We start from the raw sequence: 27,344 nt of genomic DNA, 5'->3' as shown, positions 1-27,344 counted from the left end.
CCAGATGAAAATACAGAAGCCTTGCTCTCCTACCTTCTCATAGCCAGCTCTCTCAGCCTGGGCGGGTTAAGCCCTTTACATACTTGTGGCTTTAACGCTCCGAGCCCTCTTTTGATTCCCTATCTCTCTGAAAACATGTGAAGCTTTAATGTGATTAGGGCAGAGGGAGAGAGCACATATCAATAATCACCCACTTATCATCATTATTCAGGTTGCAAGAGCAACAGTGATTTGCAGGTAACATGTGTTTGTGATAAAGGAATTCTCCTGGGGCCTTTGGGCAAAGTGGAGCTGGGTTCATATGTTTGGGAGCACTCAAGTCCAGCTGGTTCCTCTGCAGAGGTTTGGGAGAAAATGAAAGTGCCCCACATATATAGTTGTTAGTGTTTTGGCCTCGTAATGAATGGGGTGTTTCTGAGGGCTAGACATGTGCACCTTTTCAAATGGGACAGCAGACAGTCTCTTTGTCAGTCGCCTTTGTGTTTCTGTCTTTCCAAATGGGAAAAGAGATGGATGAGTTGCTTTTTCTTCAAAAAAGACAAGCTGTACACCACCATACGTCTCTGAAGGGGTTCTGACGATACCCTGCATGCTTTATATCAATTCAGGGACAAGCCTCCCTAAATTTGAACAATTTTAGATATCACCCATCTTTCTGATCTTCTGGCAAAGTGAGATCATTAAGCTTTTGAGGGAGATGATCTGGGCAAGCCAGAGCAAACGGACTAAACTCTCGCCCCTCCGTCTCGTGCCAAGTAATTTATGTATGGAGCTAATATGTCAGGCTCTGCTTACAATAGTATTTTCAGTTTTTGCATGGAACGACTCCCTCTGACCAGACATACTCAAATAAGCTCTCCATAATAAGTGCTGAAGGTCTCAATATTGCCTGCCAATGCATTGAACAAAATAACAAACTTTGCCTTCAGTTATGACTGGAGCTGCTACGTATGTTTATTTTCTTGGACAGTCTCTGCCAATACCATTACAGATTTTTAAACAGACAGATTTAAGGAAATTGTGTAGTTGAGGCAGGACACAGTTGAACATGTACGCACAACCAACAAGGTCAAACCTCGACATTTTACAGAAGTGCAAGTGGGGCAGTAAAAGCCGTACCCTGCCGAGCTGCCCATTTTATGGCACCACATTGCTGATATTTTCTCCCTTAAAATGTCTGATCCATATTTTTTCTTTCCACATCTCTTAGTTCCGGCAACTCTGAATATTTTGAATCTCTTGCGTCCTGTGTTGGCCCCTGTATCAAAATTCAAGACTGTTTTGCTGTCTGGAGGCAAGCACCCCACAGTCCTAAAATAGATCAGGCCCAGCCCAACCTAACCCACCCAATCGCTAGAAACGCCTTTTAGCCAGGAAAGCTCCACGGCAAGGCCAGTCAGACACGCATTGTAAACGCATTTCAAAACGGAAAAATAAGAGAAAACCTGGACAAGTACTGAAGCCTACTCTGAGCCCTTCGTGCTGGGCTTCAGTCCGAGTGAGAAAGATGCTGATTCTTCCGGTTTGCAATGAGCCTGGCTGCCCACACAGTCTTCCTTTACTGAGGCCGTGTAAACCATCCATCACACGGCACATCAAAGGGAGACATTTCAAAATAAAGAAAACATAAAATATATAAAGAAGAAGATGTTTGTGTGTTTTCACAGGATGGAGCAAGGATGACTGTTAGGAAAGATCACACACACACACATTCCAGCCATGTAGTGAATCAGTAAACAAACTCGTGTTGTGAAAGGACTATACACATTGGGTTTATTGCTGTGTCTCTCTCACTCCAGAATAGAGGGGTTATGTGAGACTCTTAATGCCCGTCTAGTGCTGTCTTTGACATCATACTCTCCATTCGCTGATGTGAAATAGCATGTAAACAGCCCTAGACGGACTGACTGCGCTCAGGGACATTGTGTTAGGAGTGGAGGAGAGGTCCGTCCCTCCTCCCCTGTCAGTGCACAGTGTGTGCCAGCTCAGCCCCGGGTTCTTCACGCTAACCTGCAGAAGTGTCTGTAAAATAAACACCAGTTGTTTTCCTGACGTTTATCTTGGGTGTGAAACTGCTCAATGGTCTAGTTTTTACTGCTTACATTTGGATAAAGGCCGTTTCTGATGGAACAGGATAAATCTACTTCTTCTAGGGACCTAAGCTGCCCAATGGGTTTGCCCAAACCCAACATATTATCCCTTTGTATTTTTCTCACACAAGTGATTCAACTGTGGTGTTGTGTGTGTAATGAAAGACTCATGAACTGGTAGAAATATACAAATAAAAAGGCCACTGTTAAAACAATAGATCTGGCTGTCTGTAACCTCACTAATTGTGTTGGGTCTGGAAATTCACTCAATGAATTGAATCTGCTTCATTTTGGTTAACCCTACAACTATTATTGCAGGGCGCTTTTCATGCTTTTTTAAATTAAGTATCGTTAAAAAGCCCTGTTACTGTCACCAAGTAGTAAGTACTAAACTAAGTAGCTGTTTTCTTTTTATTAACCATTTCCGTCCATAGTTTGGTTATGAAAATGGATGTGGTGATTTAAGAGATCCAGCTTTTTTTTTCTTTTCTACTGCTATGGCATAAATCCTCTTCTCAGTTGAAAACCTGATGACTGTTGGCCTATCTTCTGCTGGTTGGATTGATTACCGTATGTAGCTCAGCTGTACTGCTCAAAGATGACCGTGTTTATCTTCACTTATATCCTCTTATTCTTGTGACAGACTTAGTCAGGGTGAAGATCTTTTTTTTTCAGAAAAACTTCATGACCTTCACTCATGCATTGTCCTCAACGAAGGAACAATGCACAGAGATGATAACGCTTAGTTAGTTGGGGTCATAAGTTGAATATGGACTCTCTCCAGCTCCCAGTCTGTAATTCAAACAAGGCTGTGGAGAGTCAGATGTAGAGGAATGCTGATGCGCTGATAGGAGCAGAGGATTGTTCTTTCCCTGACTCCGACTCCAAAGAGCTCCCTATCATTGTCTTTAAATAGATGCGCACATCCAAATCCATAAATATTGGCAGGCAACTAGTCGTCAGGGCTCTCTGTGTACTTTTCGGCGTTGTATATTTGGAATTTAATTGTACAGTTGTTTTTTTTCCAGGCATCAGGGTTGTCAAATCAATGTGTTTATACTGTCCCTACTGGCCCCTCTGATTCGGCGCCAAACTGGAGAACTGGTGTCATTGAGGGAGGCATGAGGGGGCCTTCCCCACACCACAAGTAAACAAACACAGGCCTCCACTTCACGCTATGCATTTGGACACAAAGCTCTATCCAAATACCCAGTCACTTTTAGAAATCCAATTGTGATTTGGCAGTCTTTTGTTTAGTGTTGTATATGCAGGCGCACTAGCATGGCTGCTGTGCATAAACAGATGCTTGTCAGGAGTCTGTGAGTGAGGAGATCACTGACGGTCATGTCTGCCGTGCTGAAATGTCAGCTACTACGGCAGAAACTCTTGTCATATTAGGCTGGAAATTAGAGCCAAGCAAGGGAGAACACATGTTAAAAGCACATGCATGCCCGCAATTGCAGTTTATTGTTTGTGCTGTTTATTACTCCATATTTCATGTCCCTGCAGTTGTTGTTTGTCTGCTTCCCAGCACTTCTTAATTGTGTTCAGAGCCTATCAAAGCCTCTTGATTGGGTCTCTTAAACTGAAGCTTGTCCAGCCCCATAAACTGCACTTTATTTTGGAACAGTTGTTGAGACAACAGACAAAAGAGGTTTCCCTCGTCGTGCGGAAAGAGAAAATGATTGATCGTTGTCCAGTCTGCAAGCTCCTAGAAGGTCTGTTGTCTCGAGAGTTTCCTGGTCTGAACTGAAACGGCTTTGTGACTAAACAAGTGGAATAAATTATGCAACTGGAGCGAATTACTGATTCTCCTCTGGAAGTCATTTGGATTAAAAATGTATTCATGTGAAGAAAAGAGCGAAACAGGGATGTAATAAAAGTTAATTGACAGGGTTATGCCTGAGATATCCAATATCCAGATGTATGGAGAACTTTTTTTTTTTTTTTTCTACTCTCAAGGGTAGGTGATTCTGTATGTCCATTTATGTGTCTTTTTGGGCCCATAAGAGGCAGAGACAGCTGGTGAACTGGTATTTCAGTAAAAGAATCCTCTGTCTGCTTTGCAGCTAGAAATGTGTTTGCAAAGAGCAGAACTAAATATCTCTCTCTTTACACCTTTTCAAAGGCAGCTCTTTGACAGGTTAGGAAATAGATAAGGAACAGATTAGCTTTAATAATCCAGCTCACGTTGGCTCTACCATCTGTCTTGCATATTTCCCTCTTTTAGTTTCCCCCTACGCGTAGTGAATTGCTTCCTGATCCAGAAGTTTGGGGTGGTCTCGTCTGCTTAGTGCCTTTGCTCAAGTAGTACTCAATGCAGATCAAGCCATGACATAAGACGATGGGAAATACCTCGCTTTATTTCACAAAACAAGATGGGAGAGATCCAGATACACTGCAGAGTAAAAAAGAAGGCATTGTTTTACTCATTGCAGTTAAATTGCAGGATATCTCAGTATATATATAGAATATAAATATAAAAGCCCTTATTGTCATTGTACTTGCATACAACGAAATTTGGAATATACAAATATATACCAAGAAATACCACTAAGCGTCTTATTCAGTGTAAGCCCTGGCGTTTCACATGACCTAAAGCAGTATGGAATCGTGAGTGGCACACTGCTTTCATATGCCAAGCCCAGGGGAGGTCATTAAGGCCCAATGAAAGAGACTTCTAGAAGTAATAGCTCAAATAACCATATGTCTTAAAAGCCATCTTCGCTGACTGTACGCCTGATGTTCATTTCAGTAAAGTGTTTTTTTTTGCACTGAGCATAATGGTGTATGCCACTCTGTGTGTTAATGAAGCAGATTAAGCTTCAAGCTTCCCAGGGTCACTTCCCATCGCTCTCTCCATCTTTCCCTCCTTTAAAACGGGAGTGTGTGGCCGCCCTGTGGTTTTCGCCTCTATTGGATGAAACCACTGTGTCGATATTAAGCACAGTGAATGTGGGGAGCTTTGGCAGGAGTCGTGTGGGAAAAAACTGTGAATGTAGGGCTTCAGTATTTGTAAACAGCTCTCTGGCAATGCACATAGTGAATACAGTAAAGGCAATCTCAGCCTGTTGATGTTTACAGCTGAACCCATGGGTTTGGGCTCGAGAAGGGACCTCTTTGTCTGGTGGAATCGTTTTAATGATCTCTGGAAAGGCTTTCCTGACACATGTCATTGACAAAACAAATGTTTTGCTGAGGAGCACGGTAGCGACACACATTCCCATGCGGACACACACACACATACACACAGAAACACTCACACACAATATAAAGTACACACATGCACGCAGACAGACAGACACAGTGTAGTTCTATCACATAATGCTGTAGAGATAGAGGGAGGCCAAAACAAACCTCTGCTCTCTCTCTGTTATCTAGGATCGCTTTACAATGTTAATATTTTAATTAGAATTTCAATTAAGCGTATTAATCATAATAGCACAGCTGATGGACAGTAAGATAAGAAGAATAATGTGCTGCTATTGATATTACTAACGTGTTTGTCTTGGACTGGTTGACTGTTTCCCTGCAGGTTTGCCCTGGGGGACTCCCGTAGACCCTTACATGACACTGCAGCACTGGTGGAGGACATTGTGCACACCCAGCTCATCAACATGGTGAGCCTGCCTACCACTGATCCCCTCCCAGACAACAACACGACTCTAGCTTAGCCTGTACTAAAGGCAAGTTTTCATAGGACATCTTAATGGAATCACTGTCAAGCTTCCATACACGCTACATGCATACCCATGGCATCAGTAGAAAAATCAGAACCTCTACTTCCAATCTATATCTAACACAAAAAAAAAAACAATTCCAAATTATTTAATTAATATTCCTCCTTAAATTAAATATGTGAGCAAATATATTTCTTTAAGATTATGATTATGGGCATTTATATTTTTCATGACTATCAAAGGCCTCTATGTCAAACAAATGGCAAGACCACTGGCTTTACGATCGGGCATGTCAAAACGCTGTTAAACTAACCAAAAGTTTAAACTCAAAAGAACGACTAAAGAAGTTCAGAACAGTAGAATCAGTTATCGTTAAGTGTCCACTGTAAAATAAAATAAAGCCGTTTGACCTTTTTGTGACATTTTTGATCCAAACCAAGAAGGGACATTTAAGAATTATACGTAAATGACTTTGGGTTGACCACAACTCATGTGATGCCTATGGTTCAATATGTCACTGTCTCTGCTATAGAACAACACCTCAGTCATCACAATAAGCCAATCAGACAGCAAATATATCCATGAAGAACTCATTACTCAAATTGGATTGGAAACCTGGCCTGTCAGTCTGGCACAAGGAAGGCATGCACTCAGTACTGTTGTGCAGTTACCATGGCAGCTGCACTCATTCCTTATGTGGAAAACATATAGTAATATGTTCCTTGAGTAGTCCCCTTCAAAATGACATCAGATAGTCTTTGCCCCACTCCGTTGGTCAGTTATCCTCAATGTTGCCCCATACGCACGTGCCAAATAATAATGATAGAAATTTCCCATATTCCAACTTTAATGACTTTTGATTGGGATGAGATTTGACTGGCCACACATTTCTATGTAAATGTCCCTGACCAGTATCCCACTCACATCCACAGTAATCTAGATCTAAAAGAAAAAAAAATGAATGTCTTCAATCTTTCAGACATCTTAGATCGCATGAAGGGTATGTAAGAGGTCATTCTTTATATTTTCAGGGCCTATCTGTACAATAACTTCTGCAATCTGCCACCATCCTATGGTAACACTGCAAAGTAGGCCTTGGTATTTGGGTATGAAAAACAAATGGATGTGAAATGGACAAAAAAGAGTCAAAAAAGATTTTAAGAGGCTAGTGAACCATAGTGGCATTTCAGCTATTTCACTGCACTGTTATTATTATAATTTTTTTTAACTGTGTTATGTTTCAGTTATGTCTCCTTGCATTCAGTTAGGTTTAAGAAGTCAAAGTCATGCAGGCAGCAATGAGTTAAACATGAAACTTTTGTTGTTGGGGGGACAGCTGACGCAAAGCCGTTGAGCTTTCGAACAAAAGGCTCAGACATTTACAGCATCTGTGAAAACGATTTAAGGCAGATCTGTAATTAAACAGAAATAGAACAATCACAAGCAGCAGCCCCGTCTCTGACCAGTTTTGTTTGCACCATTCCAAAGGGCCCGGACGTTTCAAAAAAGCTTCCCAGAAATCCCCTGCAGCAGACTCTTCTGAAAGTCGATCTCCATTCAACTCGGCCTGAAGACAAAAAAACACAAATGCTCAAAGCAAAGTAAATAGGCCTGCTTGCAAGGTCAAGTGCTGTCATTTCTTAAATAAACACACGGGTAAACCCCCCTGTGCTAGCACATTATCACAAGCTCACCACAAACAAAATAGGAACTGTAAGGTCAATCTAGTTTTCTGATGACACTGGTTTCAGTGCTTCATAGATCAAATCATGTGCATTTCTCTTAACTATGAAATATTAGGTATATTAGATTGCTATTAGATTATTAGGTATATTAGCCCTGTAAGCTTCCCAGTCACATATGATGTAAGAAAGTCATACTGCAAAATACGGTATACAGTATGTAATTGTACAGTCAGAGTATACAGTATATAGTGTGTAATTGTACAATTGGTATAATTTGGCACTCTAGCATCCTACTAAAAAACTTCATTAGCATGTCATTTACAGTAGTCTTGAAGCCCACATGACCTCCCCACAGGGGTTTATTTGAGCTGTTCAGCCTCCCACTCTCATTCCTGTGTGTTGGTTTATGAGAGCAACCCTACCGTCTGCCTGCAGAGCTTCCTTGGCTCTGCCGTGTGGGTCAGACGGCTCCCCTCCATGGGGGTGGTGGTGGGGGGGTGGGGGAGTGGGGGAGTTATCTGCGGAGGGTCAACTAGAGTAGACTCCGACACGCCGTGCTGTTTTAACCTTTCACCTCACAGCTCCATGGTGCCGCTTTTCCACAATGAGGGGGAAAGTGTCTCACTAAATTCATTGCTTTGACCTTTCCCCTCTGGAGTCTGGACCTCTTAAATCACACGGTGGAGTGCTGTGCTGTGGTGTGGTGTGGTGTGGTGTGGTGTGGTGTGCGCGGGGAGAGGTGCTGGGACGGGAAGCCCTGGGCTCTCCTCTGCAGTTTCACTCTGCCAGCAACCAGAGGCCACGAGGTGAGAGAGGAAACCTGCCTCTTCTGGGTTTGCTGCGGGACAGGTCCTGTTCTTTCTTTCTTTCCTGTTTCCATGGCACCCCCACAGAGGAACATTAGCCGGAGAGCGCTAGGCTTCGCTAACATTGTTTGGTAGGCATGATCTGTTTAGAATTGGAGGAAACCTATGATATTGGCGGGTGTAATGTACGAGGAATTGAATGATCTGACCTCAGGTGAATTTGAATTTGAATTAGATTCTCATCTACTTCAAGATGGGTTAACCGTTACTGAGTTACCACAATTATGTCTGGATGGGTGCTATTAAAAATGGTTAGGTTAGGTTAGTATGGTCTCTATATTTCATGCTATGTGTTTGGCAAATAGATATAACAAATCGCTTCAATTCCTATAACGAAATCCCACCTGGAAAGGTGTGATTGTCTCAGTATATTATTTTCATTTGTTAACATATGTCATAAAAACCTGTAAGAAGGTTGAACTATAAAAGATGAGTCAAACAGGCAACACTTAACATTTCTCATTTAATCCCATGGCCCAAATGACTGCTTTGCATTGTGGTTGATCACAAGATGCTCATTATTGGTACTGAAAGGTCCACCAGCACCTTTCACTAAAGAGCAGTCCAGTGGGTTTCCTGTCGTCCAGCTGGCCGATGGAACAAACGTAAAGCAATGAGACAACACTCACTGGCGCCCAACTCATGAATTAATTCTGTTGAAGAGATATAAAGTGTGCCAGAGATGATAAGTAAGAAGAGACCTTTTCGTTGGAGCATTGCAGAGCTATTGTATTTGGCACCTTTGCTGACTCTAAGGTAAAGATGCAGCTGTGTAGCGCAAAGAGATCAAAGTGATGTTTTACGTCTTGTCTGATGGTCCAGTTAGCTGGGCCATTAGTTTTTCCTCTCAGTTCCAATGAAACGTCAGTGATTGCCCCTCGCTCCCACTACTTTTCATTACGGATGAGCCTGCTAGAGAACCTTGCCTTCAAATCAATGTCATGTTCAGACAACGTGATCAAACCGGTCCTCTCTGGGCCCTCGTCCATGGATTCCTTAGCCCTGTATTTCACTCGGGGGAGATCAATGGAGGCAGTCGGAGTTCTGAGGAGCTGCTCTGGAGCCCTTGGCCTCGCATCTGTTTCCCTAAATCTCTGCCGCTCACAGCTGCCTTCCAGGCCAGGGAGGAGGAAACGTCCTTCCCCCCCTTACCTCACGTCCGGGAGCGAACCCTCTTGTCTTGTTCACTTAATGCATTAATGTTAACTGTCATCTGTTTGCGCCGTATTTTCAGACAGTGGCCACTTCCAGACAGATTTATATGGCGGCTGCTCTGACTACCAATCAGATGAACGCGAGGGTTGGTGTGGAATAAATCCCCACACTAAAAACTATTGTGGAGCCCACTTGCCAAACTTAAAAGCCTGGACAGCCCAAAGTAATTTAGTGACTACTCCCCGAGGATGTATAACTCTGGTGTGTAGGTCCAGGGCCGTATATAACACAGCAGGCTCCAAGGAGAGCATGATACAGTTGGAACATGCTCCCTAAATATTGTGTCATGTAAAGCTAACAGGTATATGTATGGGCACAAAAGGCTTTTTTAACCCAGTGCATTGAGTAAGTACAATAGAATATATCAACTTTATTGAGGAATATTTTGTGTTGCCAACTGATGTTACTGCAATGGCAACTGATGTTGCCACAATGCTTATTGCTGGTACTTATTTTAAATACTTCATGGGCCAAACAAATGTTTTGTATATTTCTGCGTAATGGTTTTCATATGCGAGTATCACATACACAACTGATCACAGGCACACACACACACACACACACAGCATCTCAGAGACTTCCTCTGATATCCCTCCACTCATTTGATCAAGACCAACTGTTCACCTCCGAGTCTGTCTTTGACTCTGTTCTTATCTGCACATCTCCTGACTTCTCATCTTTCTGTTTGGAGGTACGCTGTCAGGAAAGGCTGACTGTTTGTTATGATAAAATGTGTAATGCCACCCTTTTGAATGTTTATTTTTACGCCACCATAAATAACCCCACCGGTTTGAGCCGGTCGCATTCAACAGAGCATGATGGTGATAACCCTCAATTAATCCCCAGCTTCCCCTCAGCTGCATTTATTATTCTTAGGAGAGGCCAGGTGTAGCCCAGTGGAGTGGACTGCAATTGTGTGCATGCTACTTAGGCAAAGACCGCAGTGGTAATAAACCAAATTACACAATAAATTCTTCCCAGATGGCCCGCAAACATTTCTCGCTACTCTGTTGGTGAGCGCGCAGTGTGTGTGATCCAGTGTAGAACACATGGCACACACAACTCACACACACGCGCACACACACACACGCGCGCGCGCACCATCTTCTTCTGAGCACAAACAGTGATATCTGCATATCTATGCAGGCCCACTGGCATTCACCCACATACAAACAAACAAACACACACACACACACACACACACACACACACACACACAGACACACACATACACACACACACACACATACACACACACACACACACACACACACACACACACACACACCTTCCATGCACATGCTCACACACATGCTCACTCAGAGGCAGTGAGACTGCATAGTGTTTAAATGTTTGCTTAGGTGAAAGATTGTTTCCATCCAGCTAATCATTAGGCCTCGCAGCGATGCCTCGGCTTCCGCTGCTCCTACACCCTCACCCTAAGCAACTGTATTAGCCGGGCTGTTTTGATAACCTCTTAATTGATGCCTGGCTTTGAAAGCTATTTGGTGCCTTTCTAAAAACAATGGCGCTTTTAAATATGGGGAAGTCTGCTTTTTGTCTTGATTTTGTTTACATTTTATCAGCACCCTTAAGGTACAGATTATTGGTCCATATGAACTACTAGTCATGTTAGAGCATTCATGCTAAAATGTTTTTTTCCATGGCTCGATGTGTGATGGGTGCACCTCGTGAGCCAATCGTGTCTTGAGAATCAGGAAGGGCAGAGGGGCTCTTCTCTTGAGTACTCCAATACAGGCAGTGTGTGTGTGTGTGTGTGTGTGTGTGTCTCTCTGTGTGTGTGTGTGTGTGTGTGTGTCTGTGTGTGTGTGTGTGTGTGTGTGTGTGTGTGTGTGTGTGTCTCTGTGTGTGTGTGTCTCTCTCTCTGTCTGTGTGTCTGTGTGTGTGTCTGTGTGTTGTCTCTGTGTGTTGTCTCTGTGTGTGTGTGTGTGTCTGTGTGTTGTCTCTGTGTGTTGTCTCTGTGTGTGTGTGTGTATCTCTGTGTGTGTGTCTCTGTGTGTGTGTGTGTGTGTGTGTGTGTGTGTGTGTGTGTGTGTCTCTCTGTGTGTGGGTGTGTGTGTGTCTCTGTGTGTGTGTCTCTGTGTGTGTGTGTGTCTCTGTGTGTGTGTGTGTGTGTGTGTGTCTCTGTGTGTGTGTCTCTGTGTGTGTGTCTCTGTGTGTGTGTGTGTGTGTGTCTGTGTATGTGTGTCTCTGTGTGTGTGTGTGTGTGTGTGTGTGTGTGTGTGTGTGTGTGTGTGTGTGTGTGCGTGCGTGTGTGTCTCTCTGTGTGTGTGTGTGTCTCTGTGTGTGTGTCTCTGTGTGTGTGTCTCTGTGTTTGGGTGTGTGTGTGTGTGTCTTTGGGGGTGTGTGTGTGTGTGTGTCTCTGTGTGTGTGTCTCTATGTGTGTGTGTCTCTATGTGTGTGTCTCTATGTGTGTGTCTCTATGTGTGTGTGTCTCTATGTGTGTGTCTCTGTGTGTGTGAGGGCTGTTAACTCCGGTGTATGCTTTTTTTCCCCCTACATTTCCTGGCCAGTCTGTATGCCTCCTCAGTTTACCCTCTGTTAACATACTTATGTGTCCGTATGTCCTGCCTATGGAACATGCAGCAGTAATCCCACCCTCATATTGAGTGTTGGGTGAGAGCCTCATGTCTTCATGTGTCATACTGATATCTAAGCATCTCTCACTGCCTGTTATTGCAGTGGCTGAATGCTGTGGACTTTATTTATTTATGTATGAAGGTATCATGTGTCAATGGGTCTAATAACAACTGCATTACCAAAGGCATCTCTTGACAAAAGGTACAGAACACGTCTCTCTCGCAGTGAGTCATGCTGAGTCACGAGCTGCCCATCTCTGATTAGTTTCAGGATTTGTTTTACTCATTTTGTTTGTGGAGACCAGATAGAAAGTATTCAGTCATCAAACAGATCTGCTACATCTGTTCCGTTGACGCAACCTCAACTCCCTCAGAAAAAAAAGGGGGGAAAACTTCACCACAAAATAATATTGAGCCTATTAATAGTTAGGCCCAAACACAGTCTCACATTGTTAATTCAAAGTTCATTTAAAGTCAAGACTAAATCAGCTGCTATTCATATTCCACGCTCTCAGCCTCAGCTGGGAGAGTAAAAGGCCATCCAGGACTTTAGAGGGAGACTCACATTGACTGTGACCTTAACAGTGACCCTGGCTGGGAGTCAACCCTCCGGGTTCCCTAGAAACCTCAGTGTCCACTCCATGTCACAGGGAAACAATTTGTGTGCGTGTCTTATGCTCTGGTTGGCAACTGTGACGTATTCTTCCCGTTAAGGCCGGATGAACGTGAGAGTTTAAGGCACGATAAACTGAGCAAGTTTATTAATAATGACTCCTGTTTCGTTCGTGCAAGAGTGTCATTGCTGCTTATGGAGGTGTTTTTTTTTAATCAGTGGCTCTTTGTCTGACCCTGTGCATTTGTTAACAAAGTGAAATGGGTATGTGTTCAGAGAGGGGTTAGGTCATGTGTGTTTGAAGATCATTACACTGACCCCTAGTGTTCAATGACGTGGCCTTGTCACAGATCGTGTGTCTGAAGGAGCTGGGTCTAGCACTCAAGTGAGGCTTCTGTGTTATTTAAATGTATCATTAATGAGGGAGTCTGTGTTTTTCTCCTTTCAATTTGTTTTATTTATTATTCATATTAAATGAATTATTATTTTAATATTAACATAATTAGCAATATTTCACCCATGCTATGAGATTTGTTATGAGAACACTAAAGTGTACTGTTTTATGGCATACATTACAGGTAACAATACTCAATTCTCCTTGAGAATTTGAGCCCTTGTCTGGTTTGTGATTTGATGTACTGCTGGTTGGTCCTGGTGCTAGATGTCAGCCTCCTTCAGTAACCCAAACAGAGCCGTGAAAAGCCATCAGGTTTGCCTGACACACTCCATGTGAATCAGGGTTCACTTGGCCGCTTCCTGAGGCACCAGGTGCAGAAGTTGGCTGGATCCGCTTTCACAGGCAGTTATTCCTAAGAAGTTTCTATGATTCCTGTGTTTCAGTCCATCCCAGGGGCCTTGTTTTTGCTCCTTCTTCTGCTACTGCAGCAATTTCTTTATACGACTGCTTGAAATGGGGCCACCATTTTGATTGGGGACATGAAAATCTCCCCCATCTGTGTCTGTAATAAATGTCTATCACACAAATCAGTGTAATTACCAGTAGCTAATTGCTAGAAGTTTGGATAGGGCTGTCTGCTAATATTTGAACCATGTATCTTTTTCTTGCCTGATACATTTTGATGGGCTTCACTAGCGCCAGTGAATTTCTCTTAGCTGCCTGTGGAGTAGAAATGCAACGTTTTGCTGTCCTTTCATTTCTCAGATTTGAAGTTGAGCTGGGCAGACATTATTGGAATCTCTGTAATTCTTCAATCACGTTTACTTCTGATTTTGAGGCAGCTTGCTAATAAAAGATAGCTTCACAGTTTGTCATGAGGCTAAAGCCTGCTAGCTCCCCATGAAATGTACTTCATAACCGTAAGGTAATTTGCCAGTTGTTAAAATAATCAGGACCTGCACCTTTGCACGGAAAGCGGAACAGTTCCAGTCTGAGCCAGGGCTTACCCTCACCAAATCAGGCTCTTCAGCAGAAGGGAAAACCTTGAACCTCAAAATACTCAGACTTGTTTATGTTTTTAGAGGGTGTTTGTCTGGTTGTCTTCTCTATATTTCTGTTGACTCCTGTTGACTTTGTGGACATCTGCGCCACGGGTGGTCCCTAACCAGCGACGAACCTGTTTTACTTGAGATTATTTTTTAGCAATCAGGTCAAAAAATACCGCCGTTCCCCGCCATCTTCCACTATTTTCATGTTCTGAGAGGCCATTCATGCTGGTGGACTGTGGTCGGTCTGGTTTTTGCGAGGGTCTGGTCTGGCAACGTCCTGACTGAAACCCAGTCCTGCGCCCCGGCCCCCGGCCCCCACACACCCCAGCCGTGCAGTGGGGCACAGGGAGCCGCTCGCCCGGATGCCGACAGGCAGCAACAGTTTGGGGCGGTGAAGGTATGCATGAAATTAGCATGTCACGTCTCCTTCAGGTGCTCTTCCTGAGATATGTCAGAGGCCCGCAGCGTGCCGGAGCCAATTAGCCGTCCGCTTCCTGAAGAGAGGATGAAGTGAGTGTGAGAGCCACTGGAGCCGCGGCAGGCCGTATCCTTAGACTGGCTCTGTGAGGGGATGGAGGCCAGGGGTCTGCACTGAGGGGTTAGACTCGCTCTGTGAGGGTCTGGACTGACGGGGACATGTGAGAGCTCACGGCCAAACAGTGTTTCGCTGTTGCTTTTGTCGCTTGAAACACAGAATGAAACGGACCATTTGAAAAGGCAAAGTTAGAGCATATTACACCATGAGGCGTGTGCTGATCTGACTGAAATTGAGGCTTTTACATTTTGTTCTAATGGTCTGTTAAAGAATGTATGTTTTTTCTGTCCTTACTTGATATCCCTTAATATTGTATTTTTACCTTAGATGGTTTTTTAAACTAAAACATTGTCTACATTGGCCTTCTTTTTTGGTTCAAAGTGCCACGACGTCCTGTGCATATGAATCCTAAAGCATGTTGTGAACTTTTCTGTGGTGTTCTGTATGTATCTGCAGCACAGCACATTGTAGATGTCTGGTGACTTGAGTTGATGCTGTCATCTGCCATGTTTTCATGTGTTTTTGCTCTTTGCAAATGGAAGCAATTCCACCACCTATGAAGATATCAACCGTTTTGATGTGTCTCATGAAGCAAGCTGTGGCACTTTTTTTAAGGTTTTCATCAGCCTCTTTTTTTCTTCTCCAATATTTAATCCAGAGTGAGGTTCTCGTCTCTTACATTTATTGTAACATCCATGACCTCATTTTAAAGCGATGTATGTTCTGTTCTCAGCCTGTTCAGAGCAACAAAGAGTGCACAGCATGTGTGACGGCCTCTGCTACAAAACCCCCTCCTCTGTTTTGAAGAGGGCAGCGAGGCAATTCCTGTAAGTTGCTCTTAGTCTCTGTGCTATCACAGTGATACTGGCGCAGATGAGAAGCTGCCGTTGTGTTTACTCGACTGCTCTGCTCTGCTCTGCTCTCCTCTCAGGGACTTTTTGTCTCAGAACAACATTGATAACTCGGGCTGCCAAACACCATCATTAAACCACAAAACACAAGCAAAATATTTTGTCTGTGCAAGCGGTCTCGGAATTCAGCTTCTTGCGATAATCATGCTCTTGTGTTTTGTTTTGAACATCAGCTCTATTTATGACTGTTGTTCTTGTCCGTTCTCCTTTCCAAACGTATCGCAGCTTCACTCTTGTTCTGTACTGAATCCTGGTTAGTTAAAGCAGTCCCCTCTCAAAGCGTATGGACACACAGTATGTACTCTATTCAGGGTTTGGTCTTTTTCTGAGTCAGACAATTCATATTAGTCTCAGTTTAAGACTCCATGAGCACACCTAAACTGGGTAGCTGAATATTTTCGGACAGCGTGTGGAAGAAGTCCACCCCTAGCAACCAGGAACAACACAGTCTGCTCTGACCCTGGTTTTGAAAACACCAAGTATCTCTGTTAGCTCCCTTTTCAAAGGGAACACTGCAATTGATCTTTACAAGGAGGCTGGGACTGGAATACTCCCTCGGCTTCCTGTTACCTTTTCCAGTGTAATCAAATAATGGATTTCATTTCAACCCCGAGCAGTAGCCGTGCAGGGGAAATTATGTTCAGCAGGCGTGTTTATTTGACTTCTGCCATCCCATGCCATGAAAGCTAGTCCTTTTCTTCCTGCACTGTAACGTGACATAAACCAGCTTGCCGAAGCCTATGTCACTTGAAAATGTGGTGTAATTAAAAATGATCCCTTTAATTAGAGCACAAGACTGGCAGGCTCTCTCTCTCTCTCTCTCTCTCTCTCTCTCTCTGTCTATACCTTACTCCCACCATCCCTCTTATTCATTCACATATACATAGCCACTCCATGTCTGTGTATCATGTGTGGAGAAACTCTCAGCCCTCTCCTGTAGTTTAGTGCCACACCAGGCCTCTGATTTGTGCACTGCTTATTACAGCGTACATTTGGACATCAGTAAGGGTCAGTCGCCTCTTCTCTCAGCATGTGTTGGGACAACTGAAGAAGAAAACGCTGTAACTGTGCCTTCTCTGTTGGTGGGGGCATCGGCTTGAAATTGAATCAAGGTGAAAGTGGATGTTTCATAGGGGCGACAGTGGTACAGGAGGTAGAGAAGTCGGTTAGTAATCAGAAGGTTGCTAGTTCGATTCCCTGTCGAAGCGTCCTTGAGCAAGACACTGAACCCCTAATTGCTCCTGATGTGCAGTGTGCCATCAGTGTAAAAAATGTAAAATGTGTATACATCCTTGTAAGTCGCTTTGGATAAAAGCGTCTGCTAAATGACTAAATGTAAAAATGTAAATGTTCAGACAGGGCAGGCCACTTCAGACCAAGGCCATATGTTAAGAGGAACCATGTTCGGAGCGCCCGTGTTTGTCCTTCCTTTGCTGTCCGGTTTCACTCCTGGTTGAGTTTCAGGACCACAGAAACCATAAACTACTATATCAAAAAGGCAATAAACAGAATTTTTTCCTCTAGCGTTTCAGAGGTGTGATAGCTAAGGCATCCCAGAAATGGTAAAACAGTCCTTCAGTGCCCAAACCGAACTGTCAACAGAGTGGGAGAGAGCGCGAGCTACTGGAAATAGTCCACAGTGATCCCACTGTTCTGCCTGGGCTAAGGCATCCCTCATGGAAAAAGCTAACCAACAGACTAACTTTGATCACTCTGTAAAATTAGAGCAATTATGTGAATGATTCTGATACATAGCAGAGGACCATGCAGCGAGCCCAACGTTTCTAAATGGAAGCGGAACGTTTATTAATAGGAAATACATAAAGTGACATTTATTTTAACCATTTCATACCAGCGTTAGAAACGGCTCCCTGTCCTTATCGTCCCATGTCGGTGTGAGGCCCTTGTACCTTACAGGAGTCCCTAGGATGAACTGCACTTGATGGTATTAAACCTATGGGATGATATTTCACAGTATTGGTTTGGAAACATAGGACACATTCCTTATAATTTAGCTGAAGGTGGGTATGTGAAGAGGTTATAAGTCAATTTCAAATTTCAACTGTTGCGAATTTCTGTAATTCTGACCAAATCAGCAATTCTGTTGTTTCAGGGAATACTAGGTGCGTGTATTCATATAAAGGTCATAGTATGTAGTTCTGAAACTCTAACGCCAGGCACCCTGCTGATAGTGAGTTGTTACTTTTGGAAAGGGGATCCAAATTTGGGTCACGTACACGCCGTAGACCGGTTGATTATGTATGCAATCGAATCCCATACCGCTGTAGATGTGACAACCACCCAGTAATGAAACCACAGAATATTAATTTGTCTCCATGTAATCGACCATCGTATGTAAATTGACAAGACACATTAAAACAACCGTATGATAATGTCTTTGCTGCTTACAAGGCCCTTCATATTATATAACAAGTTGTATGGAGCCGCATTGAGGGACCACACAGTCTTTCCTGCAGTTATTAAAACATCATAAAGACTGGTTAACTTGCTTTTCCTGCACTCGCACCACCAACAAAGGCCTGCCTGTGTTTCCCTACCGGCTCCAGCCTCCCCTCCCCTCCAAAGGTTCTGGAGGAATTAAAACAGTTCCCCTCAGAAGGGCCATTAGATGAGACTGATGAAAGGTTCCCTAGTCGCCTTTTGCAACCACTTCCAAGGCTCACTCTGGAGCCAGGAGGTCTTTCTCCTGTTCTTCACCTCATCTACACCTTCCAGGTTTCTGCTGATCCCTTCCCCACCATCCACCACACACACACACACACACACACACACACACACACACACACACACACACACACACACACACACACACACACACACTTTAAGCCCATACAGAGAGCATGTGGTCTCAGGCCTGGTTTGAGTTTCAGTACAGCAGTCCTTCTGCAGTTAGGGAATAGATGAGGTTGAATGTGAGTTATTGACTGCTTGACTACATTCGCCTTTGTGATTCTCCTGTATGATTTTCTACATGACTTATTGTCACATTTTAACTTTACATTTCAGTTATGAAACGATAAGTTCCACCTCTGCTTTTTAAGTAGTGCAGAGCAGAGCAGAGCACTCAGTCTGGTCCAGTCTTTAAGCCCAAACTCCACATGCTCTTCAACCCCTGGTGTTTAACAGAGTAAATATAATTAGAGGTGTCACTCGCTTCCCTGGCCTGTTGTGTGATTTGGCACCATTAGGGGTGCTATATAAAGGTAGGGGATGTGCACTAAAAGGCATTCTGTCTATTAAAAAGTGTCCGTCTCCGAACGGGAGCGACAGACATGGCAGCCAGTCTGTCAGCTTTGGTGGGACGCCAGACCAGAGGGATCTAAATTAAGCGTGGCCGGCCCGTACCTGGTCTGAATCAAAACGCCCCCTGTGCGCGGCGGTGTGGGGGCCGCTCACACTTGCAGGGCCACGCTGAGATGTGTGTTTGCAGGCAAACATATTCATGACTAACAAATGTTTACAGTCACCTAAAAATGACTTACATGGAGTTCTGTACTGGTGCCAGCACAGGTAAAAAGCAAGTCTTTTATCCAAAGGACTCCTACGCAGTTTGGAGGGTGGGAAATTAGGTGTGACCATTACCAATCAAATAACTATAATTTTCAGCAAGACCTTTAACAGTGTTCCTTACGGTTTATAGTATTTTATATCAGAGATGAATGCAAAATAACTATTTAGTACTAAGTACAGATATTTCTATACCCAGTCATCTCTGAAAACAAATAATCTTCTAACAAATGTTTAAAAATTACAGACCTTTAGGCATTGTGTATTGAAACAGTAAAACCAATTCATCTGTAAAGGTGTAAATAATCCAACAAAGCAAATACTTTGTTTTACCGCTGAATTTCACATAGTAACGCGCACAATGTTGTTTTAACACATTTAACACATCAGTCGTGTTAGCAAGCCAATACCGTTTTAGCATTTAAAAGGTTTCTATTGGAAAGAACCCTCTTCCCTTATGTTTGGCAATTCCATAAATGTATTTTGAAGTTGTTTATTTGTTTTCTATGCTGTGTTTAGGAGGACAGTATCCAAGTCCCAAGATGGCACTGCACTTAATCAGAGTTGTTTTGAACTGATTTAAATCAGCGGTCAAACTTGTTGGCCCTTTTCTCACTGCAGGGGTTAAGGTTAAAATTATCAGTATGTTGACACGGCAGTCTTTTCATAGAGCAACAGAACTCGTTTAATTCCCAGGCCTGGGTTTTATTTGCTGATTTCCATGTGGACAGCTATCATTTTGTGAGGAAGGTGACAGTGATAGATGAGGTGTTTTGGCTCTTAGGCAATAAAGCCAAATTATAGTGCTGAACTGAAAAGACATTCTTCATCTCTCTCTCTCTCTCTCTCTCGCTCTCTCTCTCTCTCCCCCTCTCTCTCTCACTCATTCACTCTCACTCACTTTCTCACTTTCTCGCTTTCTCCAGACCTTGTAAAGATTGTTTCCATATGATTGCAGCATCCCAATGGCGCTACTCTGGTCCTAATCTAATTAAAGTGAAGTCCTTTAATTCATTACATTTGAGCTTCACCCCCAGAATAAAATGAGTGGCTTAATAGGCAACCTTTGCTTAGGCTCTGAATAATGGAAAGAAGGACTACATATTCCACACCTACACATTTATTTTTAACTGGTAGGGAGTAATATTGCCCTTTGGTGAAGTTTACTTTGTGGAAGATTATTAAATATTTCCACTTGAACGGTGACTGGAAGCCTCTTCATGATCTTCTGAAAACTTGTTGTAGGCCCTCTGACTGAAAACCTGCTAACCAGGAAGCAAACAGGATATTGTTTGCCGATGATGCAGACATGTCAGACAACTTTGATGTTTATGTCACTGAAGAGTTGCACTCTCAAAGATCAGACAAGAGGATTCTTGTAGCTCTATCGACCCACGTCAGGAGCTCTGTGAAGTATGGTAATAGAATCCTAATTCTGACTGGACAGCACTGCCTGGAAGTGAAGTGGACTATCAGGCTGTCAACACAAATGAGTTGTCAGAAGGGGAAGGTTGTCTGGCAGCTCTGACTCTGACTACTCTGGGTGTCCGTCTACATTTCCAATAGCAGTGGCAGATCAAACTCTAATGACAGCAAAAAGCCCTCAAGCTGTTATTACATCCTCTCCTCTCCTCACCCTTTCAAAAACATGCTACTTGCTATCTTTCCAGTCAAGGCTTTCAAAACAACAGATGCCTTGCCAACTGTTAAGTTTGGCTAATTCTGCCCTCCTCCCCAAGATTTTGTGCAAACACATCCCTGGATTGTTATTATGAATTGCTGATGACTGCAAAAGACTTAGGTACTTAGTAATCAAATCTCTCATCCCCCTTTCCTCCTCTCCTCTGTCCCCTCCCCTCCCCTCCCTTCTTCTCTTCTCTTCTCTTCTCTTCTCTTCTCCGCTCCAGCTCCACCAGGCTGCTGAAGTTTCCCTCATAAGGGGAGCAAGAGTCATATCAGCTGAGGACATTCTGTTTTTAATGAGGAAGGACAAGGTAAGAACAGTTCAGTTGGTTGTGGAATCCAAGCTCACACACATGCACACACACACGCAAGCACACACACACACGCACACACGCGCATGCACGCACGCACACACAGGTACACACACAGGCACACACGAGGACCCAGTGTCATCTCAGTTTGCACCAAGAAGTCCTGTTCCATTACCGCCAGGATCATGTTATTTATGTTACATTTTCTCATAGGCTCATATGCCCTTTCATTGAGTAAAACATAAATGTTAATACTTGGTTGCTATTCTTTGGTATATTCCTAGGAATTGGTTTTTTCCTTTTCTGCTCCAGTGAGTGCTCCATCCCATAGAGGTTGTTCCTGTCCTCTGTCATGCTCTGATTTCATTAGTAATCCATGAAATGTTCCCCCCTTTGGTTTCTGCATCAGTTAGAAAAGACAGTGCCCTTCCTCTCAGAACTGCTCAGATTTATGACTTTTACTACTGAACCTCTCTCCACCCCCCTCACTCTCTTGAACTCTTCTCCCTCCATCTCTTTTACTACTGAACCTCTCTCCACCCCCCTCACTCTCTTGAACTCTTCTCCCTCCATCTCTTTTACTACTGAACCTCTCTCCACCCCCCTCACTCTCTCTCCCTCTCTCCCTCCATCTCTTTTACCACTGAACCTCTCTCCACCCCCTCACTCTCTTCTCCTCCATCTCTTTTACTCCCTACCTCTCTCCCTGTCTTTCTATCTCTCTCCTGTTATTTGTCCATCTCTCTCTACTCTGTCTCTCTCCACCTCTCTCTCTCTCTTTCTCTCTCTCTCTCTCTCTCTCTCTCTCTCACGCACACAGAAAAAGGTACGGAGGCTGCTGAGGTACATGCAGTTCCGAGACTACAAGTCTAAAGTACTCAAGACCATTGAGGATGAGGAGCCCCTGGAGCAAGGTATGCCATCCCGCCACTCTTTAAGCATCTCCTGTGCATCATCCCGCCACTCTTTAAGCATCTCCTGTGCATCATCCCGCCACTCTTTAAGCATCTCCTGTGCATCATCCCGCCACTCTTTAAGCATCTCCTGTGCATCATCCCGCCACTCTTTAAGCATCTCCTGTGCATCATCCCGCCACTCTTTAAGCATCTCCTGTGCATCATCCCGCCACTCTTTAAGCATCTCCTGTGCATCATCCCGCCACTCTTTAAGCATCTCCGGTGCATCATCCCGCCACTCTTTAAGCATCTCCTGTGCATAATCCCGCCGCTCTTTAAGCATCTCCGGTGCATGTCCGTGGCCTTGCACTCTGCATCATACCTCTTCCCTCCAGAAAGAACCCTTGGCACAGTTGTTTCAAATACACAACATTTACTGTCCACCCACCATGCCCACAGGCCAGATTGCATGTGCTCATATGTTTGCCAAAGCGTTCTCTCTCTCCCTCTCTCTCTCTCTCTCTCTCTCTCGGCGAGAACGTGAAGCCAGCTCGTCTAGCGTCTGAGTTCAGTTTCACAATCCCCTCTCCCCCGTCAGAGATGAAGGCACTGGTAATGACCGGAGTCAGCCAAGGTAATTGTGTATGCCACAGTCAATCAGCCGCAGTCATTACCCAGAATGCAGACAGAAGCTTTGGCATGACGGCTCCTGTTCTTGCCGAGCGTTTCCTCCGGGCTCCGACCCCACTCTCATCAGGATCCCCGAGAAGGCAAGGGGGCAACGGGGGGAGAGAGAGCGTAAGCCAACCCCCCAAAGAGCCTGACCTCGGTTCTCGTGAAATGGGAATCATTAGGATAGTTAGCCCCGCATCCCAGACCCCGTAACTGGAGAAATGGAATAATCTGCACACACAGCCTTCCAAAAAGACGTCCTTTCAGTCTATTGAGAAGGAGCCTGGATGTCTGTGTGAGGAAACAGAACTACCCTCTCTCTCTCTCTCTCTCTTCTTTTTCTGTCTCGCCTGCTTTCTGCCCTCCATGTCCTGAAGCCTTTTTTCTCCCCCCGTGAAAGGTCAGATGGATGTTGCTGTGTAATGTGTCCTTGTAAACATTTTGTTTGGTGAGCTGCAGAGCGGGTGACTCACGGCCTATCACAAAACACACTGTCTAAACAGAGGCCTGAACACAGACGCAGGGCCGCACGGGACACGGACAGGCCGTACTAATGCCAGGGTGTAGCTTACAAGTCCTCAGTGTTTGCAAGGGCTAGTTCCTAGGATATAAGTGGTATGGTATGTGCAGTATGCTTTGTGATGGTTCAGAAAAAGACAGCCGTTTCCTTTTTCCTCTTCTCTCGTCTCTCCTCTCGTCTCTCCTCTCAACTCTCTTCAGCTTCAGTCCACTGACACTCTGGCGGCTCCAATGTATTTTCCTCTGTGAAGCATTTGTGCATGTGTGTATGCACACACACTGTGTGTTTGTGTGTGTGTGTGTGTGTTTGTGTGCATGTGAATGTGAGTGTGTGTGTGTGTGTGTGTGTGTGTGTGTGAGAGAGAGAGAGAATGTGTGTGTGTGTGAGAGAGAGAGAGAGAGAGAGAGAGAGAGAATGTGTATGTTTGCGTGTATGTGTGTGAGAGAGAGAGAGAGAGAATGTGTGTGTTTGTGTGTATGTGTGTGGTCTCATCTGGCTAGTCTCTATTGTAAGTCTTTTCCTAACTCCTTGCAACAAAGCAGAAAAGCAAATTAAAACATAAAAATCCAGGCAGAAAAAAGTAATTAGTTTCTGTGTAAAAGACTAAGACCAAAGCCCAGGTCCATAGGCTTGAAGTAAAAGCAGTGGAACACAGCATGCAACTATCAAACATTTCACTTAGTGTGCGACCAGTTATAAACATAGAAACACAACAGTTTGATGCTTTTTTCTTTAATTTTCAGTGGAGAGCTGTTGTTTCATCAAAGATACTCTTGCTTCCTCTGTTTTCCCTGCGTTTCATCAGCGCAGATTAGCGGTGTTTACTGTACAGCCAAACCAAGATTTTCCTAGCTTTTTTTATTTGTGTAAACACCCAGCTGCATCAAATGGCAAATTTAGAATACATTAAGGCCAGAAGTATAGGACTAATTACGTACGTCAACATATTTGTGTAATGTGAAGGCAAGTTTATACAAAGTGGGATTTCTTCATGTTTTTGTTGGATTGCCAGGTTTATTTAGAGGGGCCGCAATTACAGGTCTGTTCAAGGTTAGGACACGACAGCTCTGAGGAAACCTCAGGGAACTAGTCACAGAAATGAAACGAAGGTGTCACAAATTTCATCCTATTGATGAAAACAGGATGAGACGACATCCAAAACAAGGCTTTACCTCAGAAAAAATAAACATTGCTTTTGCTGCATCTCATTTAAACAGCCTTCCATTGTATGCTAGCTCAGCAAACCAATCTATGCAAGATTTTTTTCATTATTTTGTGAATTGAAGTAAATTGGAGTAAAAAAAACTCAAACTCAAACAGCGATAGATGGACATTAAGGGCTTTGGTGAGCTGGAGGAAAAACGCACTCAACTTTGCTGGCCTGCGTCTGAGCCTGTGAGTGATCTCATTACGTTGATGAAGGCACAGAAATGTTATGAGCTATGCCCCTGGCTTCCATAAACTGTCATGAGCCTGAAGGCCTGCCCTGACTGTGCAACCCTGGGTTGAACAAAGAGATCTCTCATCAAGCTCTGAAGCAGGGAGACACACAGCATCATACACCCCCCTCCCATCCAGCAGTGACACCTCCGTCTCCTCCAACTTCTCATGTGTACCATTTAAACAAGAACAAGTTAATATAGCGCTATGATTTATGAATCCTAGAGCCAAGAGTGTGTGTGTGTGTGTGTGTGTGTGTGTGTGTGTGTGTGTGTGTGTGTGTAGTCTTTCCAGTGAGGTGGCTGAAGGTAAGGGAAAAAACAATGCAAGGAGCTGTGTGGATTCAGCCTCCATCATGTCCCTCCACTGAGTCAGGTGTAAACAAAAGCAGCTGCTTCACAGATGTAAATCCACACACGCACGCACACACACACACACACACACACACACCTCCTACTTCTGTCTGCGCCCACTGACAGACAAATACAGCAGCAGTATCAACAAAAGGAGGAAGCTGGTCCAGGACTTCCTCGGCTCCATCGACCAGACGGGGGAATTCTTGGCCCTGCTGGAGGAGGATGACGTGGATGAAGTCAAGCAGGAGAGAATGGAGGTGAGTGGGAGGAAGGGCAATGACAGGCCTCAAAGCCCAGTGCTTAACCCCCCCCCCACCCCCCCACCCCTCCACACACACACACACACACACACACACACACACACACACACACACACACACTCTTCATTCACTCGCCAACGCACATGCATACACTTAGGCCCAAATATTGTAAAGATGGACAGTGCTGTGGGACTACTGTGGTTGTGTGGTCAGTAAGAGCGAGAGAGACTGACCATGTGCTTCTGTGTGACTCCAAGTGTTTCCCCGTTGTACACCCACTGGGGAACTAGATCCACTGGACGTCCACAAGGTGTTTAAACGCGATAAATGTATTTCGCAAACCGCAAGAGAACACGATATTCCATATCTGGGCTGTTAAAAGCCAGGTCATTTTGACTGAGGACGAGCCCTGGGCTTCCCTTCTGTGTGCTAATGTCTGTGCAGCTGCTAGCCCAGTTTAGCCGCAGCACTCGGCGCTAGTTACACCTCTCAAAGCCAAACAGAACCAAACATAGAACTGCAAGACACACTTGGCTGTCAGCATTACACTCTTGGGTTTTCTGAAATGCCCACAAATGATACGGTCAAGCTGCAGAGGTTCCTCAGTCGACGGCTCTGACCATGTTATGGGGGTTTCACTAATGATACGGTCAAGCTGCAGAGGTTCCTCAGTCCACGGCTCTGACCATGTTATGAGGGTTCTGGGGGAGGGTGGGGTGGGGGGGTTGAAAAATGATTGTGAGCGACACAACCCCCCCTTTTCATACGTCCCTTCCTGCCTAAACCCTGGGGGTTTTAAACTGAAGTTCACCTCGGTGTGTGTGTGTGTGTGTGTGTGTGTGTGTGTGTGTGGTGAAGCTCAGCAGCATCCCTTTGTCCTCACACTACCAGTGGAAATACAGGCCCCGTGGTTGAGAGATGTTATTAAAGCTCAGAGGAGCTCACAGAATCGCATGTAAGAGAAAAGAAAGAATGGGTGGGGGTGGGGGTGGGGGTGGGGGGGGTTGACTCTGCCATGAGACTCCTACCCACCTCGTTTCAATTAAAACCCTGTCCCAGGCAATCTGGAGGTGGCCCAGAAAGGCTGTGGTTTCGCCCCCCCCAAAAAAACTTTGTTCCTAGTGAGTATTTTAATGGGTATGTTTTAGCTATCAGGATCGATCTTTGGGGGATAAGGAACTATATCCTTGTGGCCCTCCCACTTTGCTGTGCTGGTGAAGGCCTGTGGAGCCGTTTTATTGCCTAACCCACGGCGAGCCGCACTACTTTATCTAGCTACGCCCTCTGCCTCCACCTAAAGCAGCTCTGCCCTCTCACACGGCGCGCCATACGGCTCTGATGGCTTTGCCATACTGCCAAATTGACTTCAGCGTCAGGCACAAAATGTGTTGAAATGGACTTCTGTACACATCCCTCCTGAGTGTCACTTTAGGGACTTACTACTATCTGATTTCATCTTAGTGCTTAAGATGTTTGAAAAGCATATTGATACAAGAATCTAATGATAAACAGTTCTGATAGTGAATGAATATTTGCCTAATTTGACTATGCAAAGGTAATGAACGATTTCCCTGTTATGTGCTTAATGTCATTGTCTCTCTGTTCTCACTGGTTTTGTATTTCTAAATATATATTTGTTGATGCACAAATTCTTGAATCAGTCTTGTGTAAATATCATGGCCATTATTCCGCTGGAAATCCAAACCCACAACCTTTGGTCGAGTATGTTGTCAAAGCTCCATCTCCCAAAATACATACGTGCCCAGCCAAGGCAGTCATACGTCCAGGTCAGGCAGAGGTATAATTTAGCTGGCTGCTGCCGCTGGTGATCAGACGGGAGGATGCCTGGGCTTTTGTCAGCGGCGTGGATTGCGTTTCCTCAGGCAGACCATCAATCATCTCAATGACCCTCTAAGATCTCCTGACAATCTGTTATTTTCTCGGCCACGTTCAGATGGGAATGCTTAAAAGTCTCTTTGTCATGTTGTGTGGGATCCACATTGTTGTGTTTTTTTTTTTTTTTTTTGCGTTTTTAAT

General features: G+C 44.4%; 1 protein-coding gene across 2 annotated transcripts in view; it reads left to right on the top strand.

Moving 5' to 3' along the window:
- The window catches only part of supt3h (SPT3 homolog, SAGA and STAGA complex component), an 86,234-nt gene that overhangs the window by 37,649 nt on the left and 21,241 nt on the right, over window positions 1–27,344 (top strand). For both annotated transcript variants that reach the window (XM_012838102.3, XM_031580477.1), the window contains exons 3-6: window positions 5,626–5,710; window positions 21,077–21,163; window positions 21,984–22,077; window positions 25,171–25,304. In XM_012838102.3, the coding sequence (XP_012693556.1) occupies window positions 5,626–5,710; window positions 21,077–21,163; window positions 21,984–22,077; window positions 25,171–25,304 (400 nt within the window). The remainder of the gene's footprint in view (window positions 1–5,625; window positions 5,711–21,076; window positions 21,164–21,983; window positions 22,078–25,170; window positions 25,305–27,344) is intronic.

This window comes from Clupea harengus, chromosome 14 (assembly GCF_900700415.2).
Source record: "Clupea harengus chromosome 14, Ch_v2.0.2, whole genome shotgun sequence".
NCBI lineage: Eukaryota > Metazoa > Chordata > Actinopteri > Clupeiformes > Clupeidae > Clupea > Clupea harengus.
The sequence above is the reverse complement of the archived record's forward strand: the minus strand, read 5'-3'. Positions and strand labels throughout refer to the sequence as shown.